Raw genomic sequence first — 25,031 nt, 5'->3', positions numbered from 1 at the left:
TGTATTGGGATACAATGTGTCCGAATACTTCCGTTTCAACCATTGACGTCACGCGCAAACGTCATCATACATAGACGTTTTCAACCGGAAGTTTCGCGGGAAATTTAAAATTGCACTTTATAAGTTAACCCGGCCGTATTGGCATGTGTTGTAATGTTAAGATTTCATCATTGATATATAAACTATCAGACTGCGTGGTCGGTAGTAGTGGGTTTCAGTAGGCCTTTAAAACAGTAAAAGACAGATGAAATACTAAGACTGAAACACTTTCAGTGAAGCACAAGAAACACAAAACATGCAAACTAGTGACTTTTCTGTCTCTATTTTAGTTCTTAAAACAATTGATTTGTTTTAAGTACTTTAATACTGTGATTATAATAATGGTGCTAATTTTTGGTCATAATAACTGTGATATAAAATGTTTATATCTTTACATCCCGAACTCTAACACTTGGTGAGCACTCCAGCAGCACTGAGAGCAAACTCTCTACTGCCTCTAGGTAATGTAACAATTTCCAATGCCAACAGAGAAACTAACTCAGAAATGTAATTAATAAAACAATATATAACAAGTTAACTGGACAGAAGTTATTATCAGCTCATTTTTAAATGTTACAATTAAACATTTGATTTGATCATTAAAAATAATGCATATATATTTACACACACAAAAATACCGAAGATTCAAATGTAAAAAGTATCCATCGCCCCGGAGTGCTTGCACTTCCAACTTTCTTTGACACCATTGGTGGCTCTTTTTCCAGAACTATAGTGGCAACCTGTGCTGAGGTCCAAGGGGGGTGACCTACACTATATCACTTATATACATTATCCACACTGTTGGACTCAGGCGAACTATTGATAACGCCACAATGATACACAATACTTTGTTGCATGCATGCGACTACTTCAGACTGTGGACCAAAAGTCTTCCGTACAAAAACTGAGGTACCACTTTATTTGCATTGTGACATTTCAACACACAATAAACAAAAATAAATGTACGTTAAGTATTTAGAGCCTTTGCTCAATACTTAGTTGATGCACCTTTGGGAGCAATTCCAGCCTCAAGTCTTTTTGAATACGATGCCACAAGCTTGGCACACCTATCTTTGGACACATTCAACCATTTGTGTTTTTATTTTTAATTGCTTTTATTTACAATAAATTTGCAATTCAAAAATAACAACTTTTCACATTGTCATTATGGGGTATTGTGTGTCAAATTTTGAGGACAGAAATGAATTTATTCCATTTTGGAATAAGGCAGGAACATAAGAAAATGTGGGGGCGGGAAATACTTTCTGGACACACTGTAGGTGTTCCTTCCCCATGTAAAAAAAAACATGGTCTTTTTCAGGGGTTTGGCAAGCTGGACTGAAGACCCCCAAACATCTGCTGCTGTCTGCCACAAGTTTGCCGTGGACTTGACTAACTTTCACCATCACACGCATTTTGAAGCTTTTCAGGTATTTTTTTAAACAATTAAAGCAGATTGTTCTTACTCAGAAGCTGAAATGTTCTTATTGTAGAACGTGTGTGTGTGTGTGTGTGTTGTATTTCAACCCTTCTTGAAACCTCAACAAGGAAAAGTACCTTACACATGAGGACCGGTGAAGAAGTTAGGAATTAAATTACGGAAAACCATTGCATTTGGTGGTGAAATCTATCAAAATTAGGGTGGTCCCAAAAAGGAGGGATTTTTCAAATTGACTGTGTGTCTGTTTTAAAAGTGCTCCTCCTTTGGTCAACATATGAAATAACAAGTATGTGTAAACATTTGAAGTGCTCCCCCTCTGGCCAACATATGTAACAAGTGTGTGTAAGAAATTGAAATGCGCCCCCTTTGGCCAAAATTAATTAAAATAAAATAACATGTATATAGAGACATACTGTAATAACTTGAAGGAATTAATGAAAATTCAAAAACAATTACAAACAAAAAATTCAAAAACATTTTTTTTTTACCATAACCTTACCTTTTTTATATTTGCATAGTATGTATATATTATTAATGTTGTAAATACAAATCTTTATATATCTAGAAAGGGTGGTCCTAAAAAGGTAGGCATTTTTCGGAGGTCTCAAGAAGGTAACAAATACAAGGATGTGTGTGTGAGACACACGGGAGAAAAATCAACTTGTGCATTTATTTTAATTTTGAACACAAACGTTTTAAACATTGTATTTGTGATATAATACATTTGAAATCAAGTTATTGAAAAAGTGTCATTGTTAAATGTTGTAGACAAGGATGAAGGGAGTGGCTAGTAGTTGTTGTTTACCATTTGACAGTAGAACCTGTAAAGTGAAACACACCCATTGAATAGTTTTGGCCATCAATGTGAAAATATGCCTCCAAAATCAAAACATTGCTTTTGAAGTGGTCATCATGCAGAACGTTACATCATTCCATTGTTGTCATTTTACTAAGCAAGATTAAAGGAGCCATATGTAATAATGTGGCCAGAAATGGTACTGCAATCAAAGTCAAAATTCTGTAGTCCCCGGCTTCTCTCCCTGACTGCGGTTGCGAGATACGTAGCCGAATCCAGCTCGATGGACTGGGCTACTCCAAGGAACTTGAAACTTCCACTGCCTCTTACTAGGGGGTTGAGGTGCTGCGACCATAATAGCTGAACAGACACGCGTTCTGTCAATAACAAATCTCTAACCATCACATTTTACACATAAATTAGGCTATTTTGAATAAGTGAAGTGAATTACATTTATATAGCGCTTTTTCTCAAGTGACTCAAAGCGCTTTACATAGTGAAACCCAATATCTAAGTTACATTTAAACCAGTGTGGGTGGCACTGGGAGCAGGTGGGTAAAGTGTCTTGCCCAAGGACACAACGGCAGTGACTAGGATGGCGGAAGCGGGGATCGAACCTGCAACCCTCAAGTTGCTGGCACGGCTGCTCTACCAACCGAGCTATACCGCCCCCAAGAAGAAGTATGTCATGCCTGCATACAATACAACAAATATCAATCATATGGTTATTGTCAGTACTTTAAGAAAACAAAAGACTAAAAAAAACTACAACCAACGCTAGCAATGGTTGTACTGGTGAAAATAAGTAGAGCATGCTTAGCAGCCTAATGTACGCTCAACACTAAAGAGGATACATTTTACCGAGGTATGCCTTTAGGCTACAGCAGGGGTCACCAACCTTTTTGAAACCAAGAGCTACTTCTTGGGTACTGATTAATGCGAAGGGCTACCAGTTTGATACACACTTAAATAAATTGCCAGAAATAGCCAATTTGCTCAATTTTCTTGTTATTATTAATAATTAATGATATTTATCTTTGTGGAAACACTGATAATCTTAATGATTTGTCACAATAAATATATATAGAAGCAGATAAATATCAATATGCAACACTTTATTTTTATATTTTCTCTAAGTGCACATTTTTCAAATTGAACATTTTCAAATGATCACTTCTAAGAGTCTTGTGAAATCACAATATCCCATTTTAACTAGCTAGCCACTAACATGTTTTAACAAATCATGAATTACTTTGCACCATGTTTGTACAAATAATAACTCATGTAAAATACAAAAGTCAACTCTCAAATTTTTAAATCATGTCACACTTTGAACTGGACACTAAATCTGTTGTCTGTTTCTTTGTCAGTTAGTGAAGACCAAGTCTTTAAAATATTTTCTTGGATTTTCAAATCCAAATCAGTTTTGTCTCTCTTAGAATTAAAAATGTCGAGCAAAGCGACACCAGCTTGCTAGTAAATAAATCAAATTTAAAAAATAGAGGCAGCTCACTGGTAAGTGCTGCTATTTGAGCTATTTTTAGAACAGGCCAGCGGGCTACTCATCTGGTCCTTACGGGCTACCTGGTGCCCGCGGGCACCGCGTTGGTGACCCCTGGGCTACACGAATGAGGAATTGTTTTATCATGTGATTTGGCTGTCTCCATACCTTTCACATTGCCATGATGCCAGCCGTGCTAATGTTGGAACCCATTTCCTCAGCGTATCAGCATATTGAGAAGGAAATAGGCACTGACACTACCCATATCCACATAGGTTTTATTTGTCGAAAATATATTTTGCCCTGGCAGTTGGATGACACATCGACATACAGGCTAATGTCGACGTGTCATTGACCGGGCTAGCATGCTAAGCATTACACTAGGAGCTGAGCACCATCACACTAAGCATTCGTTGCACGAACATACTAGCTTTGTTAGACAAGATCATAGACTGTATATAACAATATAGTTTACAAATGAAAGGTCCATTTCCATTTATTGCAAGTAATAATAAAACCTAAATGCCTGAGGAGGAAATGATCAAGTTTGGCTTCAGATGAAAAAATCGTCTCCATCTTTCAAAGGCATCCCCGATACAAATCCTTGTTTTGTTTCTGGCTTTGTCATGAATAAGTTGAGAATGGGAACGAGGCATTTTAGATTTACTAAGGTCTGACATGTTTAGTAACTTTACCAGTGGCAGTAGCTCGACAAAGATGAACCTGGATGTGACACATTCGGACTTTCTAATTGGTCAAACGGTGGATGGCGGGGCATCGAAATGAAAACAATATTTCGGGGCTGTAAATCTAATTTTGAAATGAGCATATCCCGGCTGAACTACTGTTATCATTTATAGAGGTTTTGGAAAAGAACATGATTTATTAATGCCTTTCGACATATCAGGGCCATTTAATGACGACTTGACATGAAATTATTACATATGACTCCTTTATATAGCCTATTTAAAACTAACTTTACTATATATACTGTAAACTTTTTATACATGAAGTAAGTCATGAAATGGATTGTTTTCTACTTCAAAGGTTCCACTCGATCGTTGAAAACAGAACCAAAAAATAAAATATTTAGTATAAGTTTTTATTTTTGTCATGTTGGATACTAAGTGTGCATGAAGATGGGGTAGAAGAAAGCAGGTTTTCATACAAGTGCTCCTAACTTAGAAGAAAAGGTTGATTGGATTCCGAGTCTGAGGTAAAGGTTGTCTTCCTTACTGCAGTGGAACTCTTCTTCCACGGGGGGGAAATATCCAAAAATCATTGTCAAAAGTCTCCATGTATACGGCAATCTGAAAGATGCAGGTTGTACTTTTGGCCTGTACGTCCTAAAAAAAAGTGAAAAAACATCCCATGTACATAAAGCAAAGTTCAGGTTGTGTTCAGGAGGTGGCAATGAGAGTGTTCTCCTGGTCGCTCTTGACGCCAGCCAAGTCTGCGGAGGGGGATATGGCCTCGACCATACCCAGCCCAGTGTGAGGGACTCCAGTGTTCATGATGTGTCTCTGGAGGTGCTTCACCCAGTCCTCCTGGACCGACAAAGGACCCTGGAAGACCAGGTCACAGAACCTGCAAGGAGAAGATGTCACCATGTGGTCAAACGGCACCCGCGCTCACCCGCCATGAAGACGTTACCTGCACGTGAGTCTGTACATATCCTCGGGTGTTTGGGTCAACGGCAGCGTCTTCTTCTTGGAGCTCTGCCGTAAACGCTGCCTCCTCGCTTTGCAGTCAAACGCTGAAAGACAATTAGTGGGAGGACTTTGTTCATGTGTATCTTCAGCTCAGACCTTCTTGCTTCTAATCTATGCTTCCTTCCTGCCGTCGTCCAAAAGCAAACATATTAGGCTTAGCCCCCTAATTGGATATTGTTCTGGGAGCCACCTTTCCAGAATGCTAAGGACCGGACTTCCTCCTTCACTATTAGCCCAATTTTGTTTATTCTGGAAACGCAGCGTCCTCTACAGTAGAAATTGTATTATTTTCTCCGTTACAGGAGCGCTCTGCTATTTTTAGGGACCTTCTGCAAAAAAGCTACTGTGAATTACAGACTATAAGTAGCTTTGATTGATTGATTGAGACTTTTATTAGTAGATTGCAAAGTACACAGTACATATTCCGTACAATTGACCACTAAATGGTAACACCCGAATAAGTTTTTCAATTTGTTTAAGTCGGGGTCCACGTTAATCAATTCATGGTCCTTTTTTTTTACACTTTGAACCCTGCGGCTCATAAAACAGTGAAGATAATTTATGGATTTTTTTAATAATACAAAAAGCTAAAACAAAACAAAACAAAACAAGCAAATGCATTAAAAGTATGTTTTATTGTTTGTGCTGTGGTGCCATCTTTTGGACAAGTTTGCTCACTGCAGGTGCTGCAGTGTCCTCCCATTTACTGCTTTCAACGAGCACTAGAAGTGACGTCTGGTCTTCCAATCGTCCATAGCGTTGCTACTTGTAATGATTCTTCATTCATCACGCCAAGCAACGTTTGTAAGTTTTACAATATAACTAAAACAAGTCATACTTACTAAGCCGTTCCATGTGTGACGTCTGCAGGAGTGTTTTCATGCATATTTGTACGTGCTATCGTTACGTAATGAAGCTAGCGTCGTTAGCATGAGCTAATATACTAACACGTTTAAGAGTGTCTGTTTTAGTATTATTAACTTACAATGGAATTATTTTTGTATTGTTTCAGTTTCACAAATTCTGAGTTATTGAGTCGGTTTAGCTGATTGTAGAGCTAGCTTGTGCAGCTAGTGGGTCCATGACCATGACTTCTGTTTTGTTTGATCAGCCATTTTACTGCCATGTTACAGACACCGTTTGGAAACAATTAAGGTAAGTAAATACCTTAATAACAGTGATTCTCAAAATGTGGTACGTTATGCCAAAGACCCACTTAAAATTATATTCCAACACAGTGTTACTGTTCAAACTGTGTGTAATGTTACAGTGGCCTAAAATATGAAATGTACTTTGCCTTGTTTTTAATGACTACTTAGGCCTACTTTATTTAATAATGGTCATTGAAGAGGCAAGTGTTTTCTGAGGTGCTATTTTGAAAAGAACCACTGATCTACAATTACAGTGTTGGGATTGTAACCATCCAAACATGATGAGCAGCAACGTGGACAGCGACAAGTAAGTAAGCTAGCTAGATGGTTAAAGTTAAAGTACCAATGATTGTCACACACACACTAGGTGTGGTGAAATTTGTCCTCTGCATTTGACCCATCCCCTTGTTCACCCCCTGGGAGGTGACAAACTAGCGAGCTTGTTAACCATGGATCATAAATCGTCTCCTGGTTCTGCAACTCAGTGCTGAGTTTAGGCAAGAGGACCAGTGAGTACCCGTAGCTGAGGCCAGTGTTCAACAAAGTGTGCTTATTTATTTTTATTAAAATATTTCATTTTAAAAACACTAAAGTTACATGTTGACTGATTTCCGCGTTTCACATGTTGGCATTTTGTTGTTTTTTCTTCTCTACCTGCTCACTTTTACCACACTTCAAACCCCAGCGCTTTATACAACGCTGCAGGTCATTTATAGATTTTTTTTTCAGGTTTACGAGCTTCACATGCGGCCAACAATTTTAGCCTGGTCACATCAGACCGATGAAACTGAGACGTTCAGTCAACCATTTACTGTACCGTGTGATGGACGCCATCAGGGAGAGAGGAAACCACAAAATGCACACGACTCAGCCCCAAAGCCGAAGACAATCGGCCCAGTCATGGAAAAAGGAAACGGGGCCCCCAAAAGGCCAGACTATAGCGCAGAGGAGGACTTTAGCGGTTTCAGCGCTCAGGAGGGAAAGGATGAAGACCACGCTCAATAGTCTTTCCGGTAGGCAATATTGTTCTGTTACATTTGTCAATGAAAACATTTCATCTTTCAATGTAACAACATGTGGCAATTAGACTTGTGTGGTCAACATAAGTACAAAATAACATTTGTCCAAATATTTGTGGCTTATAGGTGCTCGGAAATTATGTTACCGTATTTTTCGAACCATTAGGCGTACCTTATTATAAGGCGCATTAAAGGCAGGGTTTTTCCTGCGTTCAAAATTGCGTGGCGGCCGCCTCCAGCTAATTTTGTGTCAATGAGAGGTCCTATACGCCACCCATTAAATCCGATAAAAAACATCCAAAAACTGCCAACTAGTGCTGCAACTAACAACTAATTTGATAATCGATTAATATGTCGATTATTACTTCGATTAATCGATTAATAATCGGATAAAAGAGACAAACTACATTTCTATTCTTTCCAGTATTTTATTGAAGAAAAAAAACCAGCATACTGACACAATACTTATTTTGATTATTGTTTCTCAGCTGTTTGTAAATGTTACAGTTTATAAATAAAGGTTTATTTAAAAAAAAAGCCTCTACGCATAGCTTAGATCCAACGAATCGATGACTAAATTAATCGCCAACTATTTTTATAATCGAGTAGTTGTTGCAGCCCTACTGCCAACAATACTCCATTTACATTTGGTGACTTGAATATTCACAAGTATTAGTGATATTGTTATTATAAGTGCTAACGCAGACAAACTATTTATAGCCAGCATTGTGATTACTTCCTGTGTGCCTATGTTTACATCATCGAGTGATCTGCTGCTTCCTTGCTCACTGTAAATTTATTCTGGATCATAAATCATGCCTCTCACCTGGACAGTAGATGGCTGAGAATATAATCCGACAAGTTGGGACACTTTGACAGCCAATTTAGACCCGGCATTGGCAAGAAAAACACGAAAATACGCTTGGTTCCACCCCCCTTTACTTGGTGAGGATTATGAGTCATTCTTCATCAAAATAGGAATATATGAACATCCTAGCAGTCTGCATCCTAATGACAGCAGACCTTGTACAGTAAGTGATGTTTTATTATGTTTGTTGGCTCTCATGAAGTTTGCAGTGAGTAATAATCAGTGATGTTGTTAAAAAAGAAAGCGAAAGTTGCGATGCGTTTTTGAAATGCCGAAAATGATCAAAATAGGTAAATAATAAATGTTACTAGATTACATATATTACTTAAGGTACATCATGTATATAAAACCCTAATAGAGGTGTTTGGATGTTTTTTAAGGGATTTATAGGCAGAATAGAACGACTCACATAGGCTCCATTTTTACTGACTTTTGATCGCATCTATTTAAAATTTAAAATGCATTAAAAAATGTATCCGTCATGTCTTTCATAATGATTGTGAACCATATGCACAATTTTTAAAAAAAGTACAGTTTCCCTTTAATTGAGCGACATGCTTGTGTTGATATTCAGAATTCGGGTGTTGATGAATGCACTTGGCCATGATTTTGTTTTCATAAATTACACTTATTAGAAGAGTTGAAATATTTTCCTGTCATTAAAAAAGGGTCTATGGCCCAGCTGAAATACATACTAAGCAGCTAGCAACACAAACATAGACATCAATGGAGGGAGAGAGAGAATGGAAAATAACTATTTTAGTCAACTGTAGATAACAGGGTTTTTCCTGCGTTCAAAATAAATTTGTGCCGCCCCCGCCAGGGCGATTGATATCGCTCAACACAGCATAAAGCTCCGGCTGTGTTGATTGATGTGCCTCTGCGGCAGCTACGTATTTTAACTGCAGTTGCAGCGTTGCGCCACTATAGAGGCGCTATAAAGACAGCAGTGCACCGAAAAGACCTGAAGCAACTACCGAAGAAGAAACAGATCGAATGGCGTTTTTTCCCACTACTTGGTGCACAACGTTGACAAGTGGATTTCTGCCATACAGAGCGATCACTAAACTCCTACAGAACACTCCAGACTGTTCTGTGAACATTTGGTCTCTGGTAAGTGAACACAGCTAGTAGTGTTAGCTTTGTTTCCAACCTTTTCTGACTAATTATAATAGATCGATTGACTGAAGAATTTATTAGAAGTTCGCATAGGATCAGGTAGTTTCATGACGATACAGATTGACTGGTACAAGGTCAACTAAAAGGAGTTACCCCAAGAAAGCATAAGAAGCATGTCGAGTTTATTTTTTTAAAAAAGTTTCCTCCGTGTCAGAGTAACGTTTGTTTTTTAGCATTGCCGGTATGTCAGACAAAATCAGCCACAACTTAAAAAAGCGATTTCGCGAGGAGGAAAGTCAAGAGTCCAGGTGGAACAGAGCAGAGAAATGAACATAACAGGCAGTTAAAATGTAATACTTCATGGTGGTGACAACATGGAAATTTTTGTCCACAGAGCGCTGAAAGGTTGATTCAAAATCATCTGAGTGTCTCAAGCAAAAGTGGCCCCACCACTAGGGTTGGGTATCGAGTATCGATTGGAACCGGGACTAACTTTCCGATTCTCCCGGAATCGTTCAAAAGTTTAAATTTCGATTCCTAGTTTCGATACCCAGTCCGCCGACCGGAAAAAAAGAGTAAGTCCGCCGACCGGAAGAAGAAGCCGCTGAACACCAACGAAGAAGCGCCCACCGCCATTTTGTCCACAAGCGATGCTGAGATCATTATCCATGCGTTCGTTACATCTCGTCTCGATTACTGTAACCTTTTATTTTCGGGCCTCCCTATGTCTAGCATTAAAAGATTACAGATGGTACAAAATGCGGCTGCTAGACTTTTGACAAAAACAAGAAAGTTTGATCATATTACGCCTATACTGGCTCACTTGCACTGGCTTCCTGTGCACCTAAGATGCGACTTTAAGGTTTTACTACTTACGTATAAAATACTACACGGTCTAGCTCCTGCCTATCTTGCCGATTGTATTGTACCATATGTCCCGGCAAGAAATCTGCGAGGCAGCTAACAAATTAGCCTGCATATTTTTTCATAGACAATTTACAAGCTGCTAGCCAGGCTCCGCGATGTGCTCAGCGTACTCCGTTCACCATAGCGGCAATGGGGAAGATGTCGGTGCCACAGATGGAAGAGTGCCACAGAAAGGTCACTGCACACATAGTCAAAAGACTGCATCCCTTTTCAGAGGTGGAATCTCCAACATTTAGGTTAGTTAAGCAATAACGTTAGAGCTAAGCTAATTGATACTGGGCTAAACAGTAACAGCAACATTACATGTTTGTTTGTTTGCAGGGATATGGTGAAAACTCTCAACCCAAAATACATACCACCTTCCAGGAACCACGTGTCAAACACATTGATCCCGGCAAGGTACAAGAAGAATCGGAATCGAAACAAAGAATTGGAATCGTTCGAATTCAAACGATACCCAACCCTACCCACCACACAAGCTATGAGCCCATCATTCTCTTATGCAAGCGCTTAGGCCACAGGTGTCAAACTCAAGGACCAGATCTGGCCCGCAAACACCTGGAAATGATTTGTGTCAATAAAGTACTGTATTTTCCGCACTGTAAGGCGCATCTAAAAACCTCCAATTTTCTCAAAAGCTGACAGTGCGCCTTATAATCCGGTGCGCCTTATATATGGACCAATATTGAGCCACAACAGGTCTCGCAACTACGGTAAGCAGCCGCCGACTTCATTTTCCCCGTAGAACAGTGGTTCTTAACCTTGTTGGAGGTACCGAACCCCACCAGTTTCATATGCGCATTCACCGAACCCTTCTTTAGTAAAGAATTTTTTTTTATTTTTTTCAGATTCAAGACAAAAGTTATGTTTTTTTTAATGGTGAACAAAATGAACTGTGCATGAACATCACCTTGTTCAAAGAACAAAACCAACACAGTGCATGAACTCACAACAAATTACACACCTGCAAATTAGAACGGAAAATTAGAGGGAACACACTGCAAAAAGTCAGTGTTCAAAAACAAGAAAAAAAACCACAAAAATTAGTGGTATTTTATTTGAACTAAGCAAAATTATCTGCCAATAGAACAAGAAAATTCGGCTTGTCAAGACTTTCCAAAACAAGTAAAATTAGCTAACCTCAATGAACCCACAAATACCTTAAAATAAATATATATTCTCACTAATAACAAGTGCACTTTTCTTGGTAGAAAAAAAAAGAGACCTTTTTGCTCAATATGTTGAAAAATATTCTTAAATTAAGTAAATGCTAGTGCCATTATCTTGACATAATGATATGCGCTCGGCATCATGATTTTTTTTCATGCTTGAAGTGAGAAATTATTACTTTAAAAAAGTAGTTTTATACTTGTGAGTGTTAATGACACAGCTTTGCAACAGTTGATATTCTAGTTTCAAGCATGTTTTACTCAATATAGGTCATAAAATCTCAGCAACAAGCTGTAATATCTTACTGAGGTCATTTAGGACCAAAACCCTTAAAACAACTAAAATTAACATAAAATCTGCTTAGTGAGAAGAATTATCTTATCAGACAGAAAATAGGCAAATATAACCCTTATTTGAGATATTTCATCTTACTTGGATTTCAGTTTTTGCAGTGCATTGTTTGGGGGTATCCATAATACGCCGATAGGGAGAAGTTTTTATCTACACGAGTCGGGTGTGTCTTGACCTCTGCGGTGGAGGCTCCGCCGAACCCCTAGGGTTCGATCAAACCCAGGTTAAGAACCACTGCCGTAGAAGAAGAAGTGCGCGGTGCATGCTGGGATATATGAGGAAGGCAGGAATTGTCACTGAACTGATAGACAACAGCAGCGACACTGACTCGATTAATGACGACTTCGATGAGACGGAGCCTGGCATGTTGGATGCCTTATCCGCTCAACTGTTTAATTCGGACACTGAAGAAGAAGAATTGGAGGGATTTGTGGATGAGGAATAACTTGATAGAGTGAGCTTTACATGTTTATTTTGTGTGTTGTGTGACATTAACGTTTGAGCAACATTGAGTTATTGATATATTGTTATTGCTCTGCAGTATTTCGAGTGTTACTATATTGTGATTGCAGTAACGTTTGATTTACCGTAACAGTATCACTGTTTTTTACGTGTTTATTGAATCAGGGAAAAGTTCCCCTCCACTATGTGATATAAATGTTGCACTACATGTTATACCTTGCTGTTGTTAAAAGATAAACAAAACACCACGTCACTGACTTTACCTCGGGGAAAATAATAAAACAGCGGTTTATTCATTTCGGGAGTGAACAGAGTTGTCAGAACGCTGGTTTGTAATCTACTAATAAAGTTTGACTGACCTATTTGACTATTTTGTTGACATTCCCTTTAGCGCAGCTCCATCTAATGGATGCATAACGTAACCCCAGCCTCTACAGTAGCGTCTATTCTATGCGCCTTATAATGCGGTGCGCCTTATATATGAACAAAGTTTAAAAATATGCCATTCATTGAAGGTGCGCCTTATAGTGCGGAAAATACGGTACTTAATATTTTCTCACTAAATGTAATAGATTTTTTTCATTTTGACAGAAAAAAATATATATCCCGCTTGAAATTGCATACCTTTTTAAACTTTAACAATATCCAATATTGCAACAAATATTAAAGTATATTATAATACTTTCCAAACTTTTTGTCTAAATAAAAATAAATACCTAGATATCTTCTTGACTTATGATTTTACAGCAAACTACCCATCAAATTAATAAAAATGACAAATGTTAGTGTTCTTTACAGCATATTACTGTAAATTGAAAAAAATATATTTTGCGTAAAAATTCTGGCGCATGATCAGGATTGTATCACCTCTGCCTCGATTTGAGCCAGAAAAAACCCTGATTAAAAGGGGTCATATTATAATTTATTTTCTACATTTAAAAGACCTCAATGTGGTCCACATAACACATACTTGCCAACCTTGATCTGCAGTTAAGCACGATGCTATCACGTTAGCTCCGAAGCTAAAGTGCTTCACCGATGTATTGTTGTGGAGATAAAAGTCACTGTGAATGTCCATTTCGCGTTCTCGACTCTCATTTTCAAGAGGATATAGTATCCGAGGTGGTTTAAAATACAAATCCGTGATCCACAATAGAAAAAGGAGAAAGTGTGGAATCCAATGAGCCCTTGTACCTAAGTTACGGTCAGAGCGAAAAAAGATACACCCTGGCGTCCTGCACTGCACTCTAATCCTTCACTCTCACTTTCCTCATCCACAAATCTTTCATCCTCGCTCAAATTAATGGGGTAATCGTCGCTTTCTCGGTCCGAATCGCTCTCGCTGCTGGTGTAAAAAATGTGCAGATGTGAGGAGCTCTTCAACCTGTGACGTCATGCTACTTCCGGTACAGGCAAAGCTTTTTTATCAGCGACCAAAAGTTGCGAACTTTATCATCGATGTTCTCTACTAAATCCTTTCAGCAAAAATATGGCAATATCGCGAAATGATCAAGTATGACACATAGAATGGATCTGCTATCCCCGTTTAAATAAGAAAATCTCATTTCAGTAGGCCTTTAACTTACAATGGCATTCTTTTTGTATTGTTTCAGTTTCGCAAATTCCTCAGTAAATTCACCAAAACGTCACTGATTGGAGAGCCAGCTTGTGCAGCTAGTGGCTCCATGACGATGACTTCTGTGTTGTTTGATCATCTGTTTTACTGCCGTGTAGACACCGTTTGGAAACAATTAAGGTATGTAAATAAACATTTATAAAATATTTCTGTGTAAATAACTAATTTCACAACGTAAATGGAATTTTAAACAATTCTAAAATTTAGTGGGTACTGATTATATTCCGGTGCGCATTATAGCGCATGACGTTAAAGTGCATCCGGCAGTGGAGGCTCCTCTATGGGGTCTTAGGGCACTAGGAGGTTAACCCCTTTACTACTGTTACCCCAGGTGGTCCTTGGCAAAGGCCTAGTACCTGACTGCCCCCTAGCCAGGGATACGGTGAAGACCTCAACGGTGGAGCAGGCGGAAAACGGTAGATGTAAGAACCACCACAACGGCTGCGATGGCGGAAGAAGGCCCCCCCCCCACATCCATGTGGGCCCAGTTATGGGGAAATAACAACCCAAGACAACGGTGGAACAGGCGGAGGATGACTGCTAACCCTATGGAGCGTAACCGGCTGGGATGGCGGATGAAGGCTGCAGCACAAAAGGGTCCCCAGTCGCCTTGGACTCCATGCCACTGGACCCTGACCCGATTCTGTCAAGAATCGTGTGGTGACTGTCTATGCACCAGTCTCCCCACGTTAAACAAAGTCACGCACAGGCATCCTCCATAAAAGGATACACCCCTACCAGGAGGATCGTCATACTCGCTTCGAGTGACCGCAGATGATGATGATGAGTCCGGAAAATGCGGTACAACGTACAACTGCTGCCCACTGCTCCCCTCACCTCCCAAGGGGTGATCAAGGGTGATGGGTCAAATGCAGAGAATAATTTCGCCACACCTAGTGTGTGTGTGACAATCATGGGTACCGTATTTTCCGCACTATAAGGCGCACCGGATTATAAGGTGCACCTTCAATGAATGGCATATTTTTCAACTTTATTCATATATAAGGCGCACCGCATTATAAGGCGCATAGAATAGACGCTACAGTAGAGGCTGGGGTTACGTTATGCATCCATTAGATGGAGCTGCGCTAATGGGAATGTCAACACAACAGTCAGATAGGTCAGTCTAACTTCATAAATAGATTACAAACCAGCGTTCTGACAACTCTGTTCACTCCCAAAATGAATGAACAGCTGTTTTATTATTTTCCCCGAGGTAAAGTCAGTGACGTGGTGTTTTGTTTATCTTTTAACAACAGCAAAGTGTAACATGTAGTGCAACATTTATATCACACAGTGGAGGGGAACTTTTCCGATTCAATAAACACGTAAAAAACAGTGATACTGTTACGGTAAATCAAACTTTAGTGCAATTACAATATAGCAACACTCGAAATAGTGCAGAGCAATAACAATATATCAATAACTCAACGTTGCTCAAACGTTAATGTCACGCAACACTAGGGATGATACTCAAAACCGGTTTTCCCGGTTGTTCGATAAGAAAAGAACCGAGTCCGACTCGAATCCCTTTATGAGAACCGGTACCCGTTATCGAGACCACTATAGTAAAGAAAAAGAGTTGGTTCTTTATTCGAATCCCTAGGAATGAATCCCGTGCCGACCAGAAATGCTCCGTGTGACATCACAAGAAATGATGTCACGTAGCTCAGTCATTAGGCGCAGATAGCGAAAGCAGGAAAAAAATGGACCGGAAAAAGCGCTCCAAGGTGTAATAAAGTTCAAAACAAAAGGTACACTACCGTTCAAAAGTTTGGGGTCACCCAAACAATTTTGTGGAATAGCCTTCATTTCTAAGAACAAGAATAGACTGTCGAGTTTCAGATGAAAGTTCTCTTTTTTCTGGCCATTTTGAGCGTTTAATTGACCCCACAAATGTAATGCTCCAGAAACTCAATCTGCTTCAAGGAAGGTCAGTTTTGTAGCTTCTGTAACGAGCTAAACTGTTTTCAGATGTGTGAACATGATTGCACAAGGGTTTTCTAATCATCAATTAGCCTTCTGAGCCAATGAGCAAACACATTGTACCATTAGAACACTGGAGTGATAGTTGCTGGAAATGGGCCTCTATACACCTATGTAGATATTGCACCAAAAACCAGACATTTGCAGCTAGAATAGTCATTTACCACATTAGCAATGTATAGAGTGTATTTCTTTAAAGTTAAGACTAGTTTAAAGTTATCTTCATTGAAAAGTACAGTGCTTTTCCTTCAAAAATAAGGACATTTCAGTGTGACCCCAAACTTTTGAACGGTAGTGTATGATCCAATGAATAACTTTACTGAGAGATTTGAGCAGGGTACAAACACATGACGAACACTTTTACGACCAACCGGAAACATAGTAACCAGGCTAGCAACGCACCTCCTTTATGGCAGCTGTCGCAACGTTCTTAAAGCAACCGCAGCACATACTGTACATATATTTACAACACATCTCCCTTTTTTAACTTTTGTTTTTCTTTCCTTGTAAACAAAACAAAATCACACTGTATATGTGTTGTCTGTCTAATTATAAATAATGCAGACGAGGTGTGTTGGCTGAGTTCTTGACGTTTACTTTCACAGCGTGCTCATAACCTCATTCTTAGCTCCCGGGTGGCGACATGCAACAACACTTTTCGGGGCTACCGCGCATGCTCGTCACTCCCGTTGCATGCTGGGTAGTGTAGTTGTTATATTCCCTAGCTCAGGGGTCGGCAACCCGCGGCTCCGGAGCCGCATGCGGCTCTTTGACCACTCTGATGCGGCTCAGCTGCATACTTGCCGACCCTTCCAATTTTCCCAGGAGACTCACGGATCTCAGTGCCTCTATTAGAAATCTCCCAGGGCAAATATTCACAAATTTTCACCCTAACAACTAATTTAAGGACGTGCCGTGTTGGCACTGCATTTATTATCCTCTATAACCTGATCAAACAGCGTGCCAGCCCGGCCACATGTTGTATGAAGAGTTCACCTACACACGTAGGAGACATCAAGGCATACTTCATCAACAGCCACACAGCTTACACTGACGGTGACCGTATAAAACAACTTTAACACTGTTACGTTACAAATATGCGCCACACTTTGAACCCACACCAAAAAAGAATGACAAACACATTTCTGGAGAACATCCGCACCGTAACACAACATAAACACAACAAAACAAATACCCAGAATCCCATGCAGCCCTAACTCTTCCGGTCTACACTATACACCCCCGCTACCACCAACCCCCCCCACCCCCACACATCAATCCCCCTCCCCACCCCCCTCCGTGTGTCGGTTGAGGTGGGCGGGGTTTGGTGGTAGCGGGGGTGTATAGTGTAGACCGGAAGAGTTAGGGCTGCATGGGATTCTGGGTATTCGTTCTGTTGTGTTTATGTTGTGTTACGGTGCAGATGTTCTCCATAAGTTTGTTTGTCATTCTTTTTTGGTGTGGGTTCACAGTGTGGCGCATATTTGTAACGTAACAGTATTAAAGTTTTTTTATACGGCTACCGTCAGTGTAAGCTGTGTGGCTGTTGAGCTAGTATGCCTTGCTGTCACCTTCGTGCTCAAGCAGAAGATTCAATCAACATGTGGCTGTGCGGGTACGCTGTTTGAGCAGGCTGCAGAGGGCGCTTCAGGCAACGCCATCACGTCCTGACCTTCGGGTGTGTCCCGGAAAACTTGGGTGTGTCGACAAGCATGACGCTGTCAAGCGCCATTCTTGTAAAACTCGCGGGCCGCACTAACATTAAATTGTCATGTTAAGGTGCGGGCCGGGGCGCGTGTCTGAGACCCCTGGTTTAAACATAGCACAAAGCAAAAAAAAGATCTGTATGCAGTATTATTTCATTTTAAATTTCAAAAGAGTTTTGTGGCTCCCATTGTTATCTTTAATTTGTGAAACTCGTCAAAATGGCTCTTTGAGTGATAAAGGTTGCCGACCCCTGCCCTAGCTCATAACATCACATATTTCCACCTATAAAGAAATAATGTTAACTCAATAAAGTGTATTTCTTTTTTTAGCTTTCACTTTTCATTTTTTAGCATTGTAACCACATTTGCAAACAACTTTTCTCTTCATAGAATTTTATTTCAATAAAGAAATAAAGAGCAAAAATGCCAAAGCATCATAACAGTTATGTCAAATAGCAGCAGAAGTGCACTTTTTGGAGAGCTGTGTTATTTTAAGTTTTGTGCCCAAGGGACTGATTTTATTTATTTATTTTTTATTATTTATACACCTATAGTGATCACAGGTTGTTTTTGTGTTACTGTATATATTTGTTTTTCTGAAAAATCCCACTTAATATACTTTGGGTAACAACAGTCAATATTTATTTATTTTATTTTATTTTTTTAGGGGGGTAACAGTCAATTTATTTATTAGATTTTTTTTTTTTCTTATATAATAAAAGTGAGCTTTTGTTAAACCAAATATTGTGTGTTTTTTTTCCATATACAACAACCTATCTGGAATCGATAAGGAATCGGTTCGATAAGAGGATTCGATAATAGGCTCGAACTCGATAATTTCTTATCAAACATCATCCCTAGACAACACAACACACAAAATAAACATGTAAAGCTCACTTTATGAAGTTATTCCTCATCCACAAATCCCTCGAATTCTTCTTCTTCAGTGTCAGAATTAAACAGTTGGGCGGATACGGCATCCAACATGGCATCCGTCTCGTCGAAGTCGTCATTAATCGAGTCAGTGTCGCTGCTGCTCTATTCCCGTGTTCTACTGCGTGACTGATCGTCTTAAGTTTAAACTCTGCGTCGTAAGCGTGTCTCTTAATAGGAGCCATTTTTGGGGTCTTTACATAAACAAACAAATGGAAATAAAACGGCACGCCTCGCGCAGTCATATATCCCAGCATGCACCGCAACGCTTCTTCTTCTTCTACGGGGGAAAATGAAGTCGGCGGCTGCTTACCGTAGTTGCGAGACCTGTTGTGGCTCAATATTGGTCCATATATAAGGCGCACCAGATTATAAGGCGCATTGTCAGCTTTTGACAAAATTGGAGGTTTTTAGGTGCGCCTTATAGTGCGGAAAATACGGTACTTTAACTTTAATTAGGCGTACCGGTTATAAGGCGCACAGTTGATTTTTGAAAAAAGGAAAATATTTTAAATGTGTTTTATATATAGGGTAATCATATTTTTTAAATGTGCAACTTACGGCACTCTGCGCAGCCCTGAGTTCCAGAGTAACATGCTCTACGTGTTTGAAAGGCACTTACTGTTTCCTTCTAGTGAGGCGGTTTTTTTCCGCTTCACACATGCTCGCACATGATTGGACAGGCTCACGCCACTGTGGAAACTTGCGTTGCAGTGGACACACGCTTTCCTGTTGAATTCACCTTTCTCTGCAAGAGGAATAAACAATCACACATCAAAGTCAGTCACCACAACACAGAGTTGCTGCTGCACTACCCATCATGTCTGGGGAACAGCTGTTGGAGTTCAGGTGTGCACACATTCTATGCTTTACCTGCCCGTTACTTGTGTTGTTGTTCTTTCCACAGCCTTTGAGGACTACTGCTGCCGGCTGAGTGTTGCCCAAATAAAGAGGGGACTGTCATGCTCTTGCACTAGTCAAAGTTTGAGCAAGATGGCGGCCACTGACTGCAAGGTCAATCAGCTAAGTGCCCAACAGCAACTCGTAGATTGTCCCTGTTCACTTATGATTCTCTCATCTCTCCCCCAATCAACCGCTTCATCCTGTCTTCTGTCCCTCATTTACTCTCACTTTGCTCCAGTGGTGTCCAAATGTTTCCAGCGAGAGCCACTTACAAAAAACAGAAGGATGCGTCGTCCATTTTGATCCATTGTGTGCATAAAAGAGGCTCAAATTAATCCACGGTATACCGGTACTGGTATAGTATCGCTGTACTAAAGAATCAAAAACGGTACTATACTCTATTTGAAAAGTACCGGTCCCCGGGCATGACGGTGCGTCGTGACATTGCTGGTTTTACGAACAGAGGAGCATGTTCGGCAGCGCACAATCACAGAGTACTTACAAGCAGACACAGTGTGTAGACAGAAAAGGGAGAACGGACGCATTTTGGCCTAAAAACTAAAGATAAAGGTGAAGTTATAACACTGAAACGCCCTCAGGAAGAGGTGCTTTAAGACATGGCCAGCTAGCTAGCAGCTAACATCCATTCGCAGTCGTCAGTGTTTTAGCTACTTCTAAATCACTAATCCTCGCCTCGATGGCGACAAATAAAGTACGTTTCTTACAAGTATCATCCCTGCAGGACGAGGAATAGCTAAACATGCTTCACTACACACTGTAGGAGGATACAATAGCTCACTGGCGTCACAATGTAAACCAACACCATTGGTAGATCTACACCTAACATCCACTGTAATGATACCAAGCACAATAGCGTATCAAGTCGATACTATGATTACATCAATATTTTCTATCGTCACAATCTTTTTTCCTTTTTTTAAAAATTCATTTTATGTTTATAAAGTCAAGAAATATGTTCTTAGACCAGTGGTTCTTAACCTTGTTGGAGGTACCGAACCCCACCAGTTTCATTTGCGCATTCACCGAACCCTTCTTTAGTGAAAAATAAAATGTTTTTTTTTTCAAATTCAAGACAAAGTTATATGTTTTTGGTAACACTTTAGTATGGGGAACATATTCTAAGTAACAAAGACTTAATTTAGAGTTTTTTGGACACTAGGGGAACATATTCTAAGTAACAAAGACTTAATTTAGAGTTATTTGGTTAGGGTTAGAGCCAGGGTTAGAGGGTTAGGGTTATAATAAGGCCATGGCGAATAAGGCATTAATAAGTATCATTTACTTAATAATGACTAGTTAAGAGCCAATATGTTACTAATTTGCATGTTAATAAGCAACTAATTAATGGTGAATATGTTCCCCATACTAAAGTGTTACCATGTTTTTTTACTTGTGCACAAAATGAACCGTGCATGAACATCACCTTGTTCAAACAACAAAACCAACACTCACTACAAATTACACACCTGCAAATCAGTGTGACTTCTGCTATTGCCGTATCCGTAACACGCCAAAAGGGAGAAGTTTTTATTTACACGATGAGTCGGGTGTGTCTTGACCTCCGTCGAACCCCTGAGCCCGACTCACCGAACCCCTAGGGTTCGATCGAACCCAGGTTAAGAAGCACTGTCTTAGACATATGAGGACTTTGAATATGACCAATGTATGATCATGTAACTACTTGGTATCGGATCGATACCTAAATTTGTGATATCATCTAAAACTAATGTAAAGTATCAACAACACAAGAATAAGTGATTATTACATTTGAACAGAAGTGTAGATAGAACATGTTGAAACGGAAAATAAGCTGATATTAACAGTAAATGAACAAGTGGATTAAGAATACATTTTTACAGCTTGTCCTTCATAATTTTTACAAAATAGAATGATAAATGACACAATATGTTACTGCATACGTCAGCAGACTAATTAGGGGCCTTTGTTTGCTTACGTAATACTAAAGACAAGTTGTCTAGTATGTTCACTATTTTATTTGAGGACAAAATTGTTCTTTGATTGCAATAAAAAAACATGTTTAATGTACCGTAAGATTTTTAGTTCAAATCAAGCCAATATTGCAATTTGTTTGTGGTCCCCCTTATTTAGAAAAGTACCAAAAAATATCGAAATACATTTTGGTACCGGTACTAAAATATTGGTATCGGGACAACCCTAGTGTAGATCACTACATACTAATATTTCTCAACTAAACCTCCACATAAAGGAGCGCCGTCCTAGACTTGTCCTAAAGTGCCTCGGGATAACTTTTGTTGTCAATTGGCGCTGTACAAATATTTTTAACTTGTCGAGAATGGCAGCAAAAAAATTGTCGGTAATAACTCTTTGCAAATACAAACAGTCGGTACTTGCTTGGTGGATGCTTCTTTGGTATGGAGGTTGGTGACCCTCGCCCCATCCTTGTTTGTGAATGACTGAGCATTTCATGGAAGCTGCTTTCATACCCAACCATGGCACCCACCTGTTCCCAATTAGCCTGTTCACCTGTGGGATTTTCCAAATAAGTGTTTGATGAGCATTCCACAACTTTCTCAGTCGTTTATGCCACCTGTGCCAGCTTTTTTGAACATATTACAGGCATCAAATTCCAAATGAGCTAATATTTGCAAACAAATATCTTGTCTTTGCAGTCTATTCAAGTGAATATAGGTTGAAAAGGATTAGCAAATAATTTTATTCTGTTTTTATTTACCATTTACACAACGTGCCAACTTCACTGGTTTTGGGTATTGTAGATTAATATTTGCCCATTTCTAAAAATAATCGTACCCCCCTGGGAACCCTACTTGAGTGCTTACATGACGTCAAGGCCTGGTTGGCGCAGAACTTTTTAAAGCTAAACGAGGAAAAAACTGAAGTTGTGCTGCTGAGCAAAAGTGATTCTCTGCTGGACTTGGACTTTCTTAAGAACTCTGTACGTCCCACAGCCACCAGCCTTGGGAGTCATCATAGACCATGGTTTTAAATTTGACAAACAAATCAACGTCGTTGTTAAATCAAGTTTTTATCACCTTCAGCTTTTATCAAAGATTCAATCTTTGTTATCTTTTAAACAATTTGAACAGGTCATGCAGGTTTTTATCTCATCAGGTCTGGACTACTATAATGCACTTGACACTGGAATAAGTCCAAATGCACGGTCACGCTTACAGTTGGTCCAGAACTCTGTGGCACGACTTTTAACAGGAACCAAATAATTCTCGCTTCTGTGCATTGGCTTCCTGTTCGTTTTAGAAATGATTATAAAATGTTACTGTTTGTTTTCAAAATTTTGAATGGACTGGCCCCAAAGTACATCACTGACCTCATCTACATTTATGCTCGCGCATTGAGGGCCAGTTCCAACATGTGGGGCCTAAAACGAGGCTTAAAACTACAGAAGACAGGGCCTTCTCTGTTGTGGGCCCTAAACTTTGGAATGTTCTACCCCTTCATGTCAGAATGGCCCCTACTGTTGAATGTTTTAAGTCTCGTCTTAAAACCCACTTTTATTCTCTGGCTTTTAAATCGGTGTGAGTCTTGTGGTCCTCTGTGTTTTTTATTGCTTTATTCTATTATATTGATGTCTTTTACTATTTTATTCTATTATTTGTTTGTTTATTGTTTACTTGTTTCATTTTAAATACTTGTAATTTCATTACTTTTATTGTTTTTTTTTAATGTGCAGACAGTTTTGTTGTTAATAGTGCTGTATAAATGAAGGGGATTGGATTGCATAGTTGTGGAATAGTAATACAACTGGAAATTATGAACTATGTTACCGCATACTTCCACAGCTAAATTAGGAGCTTTTGTATCCTGTTTTGGATTGGTTCTATTAAACCAAATAATATCCTCACATACAGCAGTGTTTCCCACACATTCATTTATTTGTGGCGGCCCGCCACGAAAGAATAACGTCCGCCACAAATAAAAAATAAATTATTATTATTTATTTATTTTTTTTGTCCTTTCCAGCTTCTCAGGCAAATCATATAGTTGATGTAGATGCCCATATAGGCTGTTCAGATTTACTTTACAAAAGAGAAGTGTAGGATACTTCTCTTGTTGCCTTATTTGTATTTGACCACTACTGTTTTCTGTTTATTTGTTACTGACTGTGGCAGGACACCTCTGCCTCTGTTTCACTTTATGTTGCTGGTAAATAATATGGTTGTAGTAGTAGGCTAAAGTTAAATTATTTAGTATGCACTAATTAAAGGGGCAGAGCTTTAAGAGACATTTTAGCTTTTATATTTCATAAGATATATTTTTTGTAAGAACCAAAATTAATAAATATATTTCAGGGAATAACTTATTGTTCAAATCTGTATATAAATATGTACATAAAGTATTGTAATTATATTGTAAAATGGATGGATGGATGGATGGATGGACGTTTAAAACAAAACTGTTATTATTAATTAGTAAGTATACATTTTTTGAGCCTTTTTAGAGAAAATCATATTATTGTAGTAAATTATGCAAATTAATCGATGTCATGGTGACCATGCCCATAGCCACGCCCCCACCGCCACAGGTATCTTGGCAGTTTATGGGAAACACTGTACAGTTATGGTAAAAAATATTGGCACCCCTGCATTTCTGTCAGATAATGCACCACTTCTCCCAGAAAATTGTTGAAATTACAAATGCTTTGGTAGTCACATGTTTATTTCTTTTGTTTGCATTAGATGCATTGGAACAACACACACTAAAAAAAAGCCAAATCTGATATTATTTTACACAGAACTCCAAAAATGGACTGGACAAAATTACTGGCACCTTTTCAAAATTGTAAGAAATATTTCTTAGCATGTGATGCGCCTTTATTTTCTAATTAAACTCACCTGTAGCAAGTAACAGGTGCTGGCAATATAGAAATCACACTTGCAGCCAGTTAAAATGGAGAAAAGTTGACTCAACCTTTGTGTTGTGTGTACCACACTGCACATGGAGAAAAGAAAGAAGAGCATAGAACTCTCAGAAGATTTGAGAACGAAGATTGCGGAAAAGCATGGACAATCTCCAGGCTACAAGTCAATCTCCAGAGATCTAAAGGTTCCTGTGTCTACTGTGCGCAATGTCATCAAGAAGTTTAAAGCCCATGGCACTGTAACTAACCTCCCTGGGTGTGGACGGAAGAGAAAAATTGATGAAAGATTGCAACGAAGAATGAGGCTGTAGAGTTCTGAAATGGCCATCAATGAGTCTAGATCTAAATCTTATAGAACATCTGTGGAGAGATCTAAAAACAGCAGTTGGGAGAAGGCACCCTTCAAATGTGAGA

General features: G+C 39.2%; 2 protein-coding genes across 4 annotated transcripts in view; one reads left to right on the top strand and one right to left on the bottom strand.

The window, feature by feature from the left end:
* LOC133630670 (DBIRD complex subunit ZNF326-like) overlaps nt 1–1,511 on the top strand; it is a 34,758-nt gene extending 33,247 nt beyond the window's left edge. For all 3 annotated transcript variants that reach the window (XM_062022294.1, XM_062022291.1, XM_062022293.1), the window contains exon 11: nt 1,361–1,511. Coding sequence is in view for 2 of the 3 variants with exons in the window: in XM_062022291.1 (XP_061878275.1) it covers nt 1,361–1,381 (21 nt within the window). In the remaining variant the exon portion in view is untranslated. The remainder of the gene's footprint in view (nt 1–1,360) is intronic.
* A 620-nt stretch (nt 1,512–2,131) lies between these two features.
* The window catches only part of znf644a (zinc finger protein 644a), a 28,188-nt gene continuing 5,288 nt past the window's right edge, over nt 2,132–25,031 (bottom strand). The window contains 3 exon segments of the mRNA XM_062022288.1: nt 2,132–5,364; nt 5,431–5,533; nt 19,440–19,565. Coding sequence (XP_061878272.1) covers nt 5,178–5,364; nt 5,431–5,533; nt 19,440–19,565 — 416 coding nt within the window. The 3' untranslated portion in view covers nt 2,132–5,177.

Source organism: Entelurus aequoreus, linkage group LG16, assembly GCF_033978785.1.
Source record: "Entelurus aequoreus isolate RoL-2023_Sb linkage group LG16, RoL_Eaeq_v1.1, whole genome shotgun sequence".
Classification (NCBI taxonomy): Eukaryota; Metazoa; Chordata; class Actinopteri; order Syngnathiformes; family Syngnathidae; genus Entelurus; species Entelurus aequoreus.
Note: the sequence above shows the minus strand (reverse complement) of the source record. Positions and strands in the feature narration are given on the sequence as shown.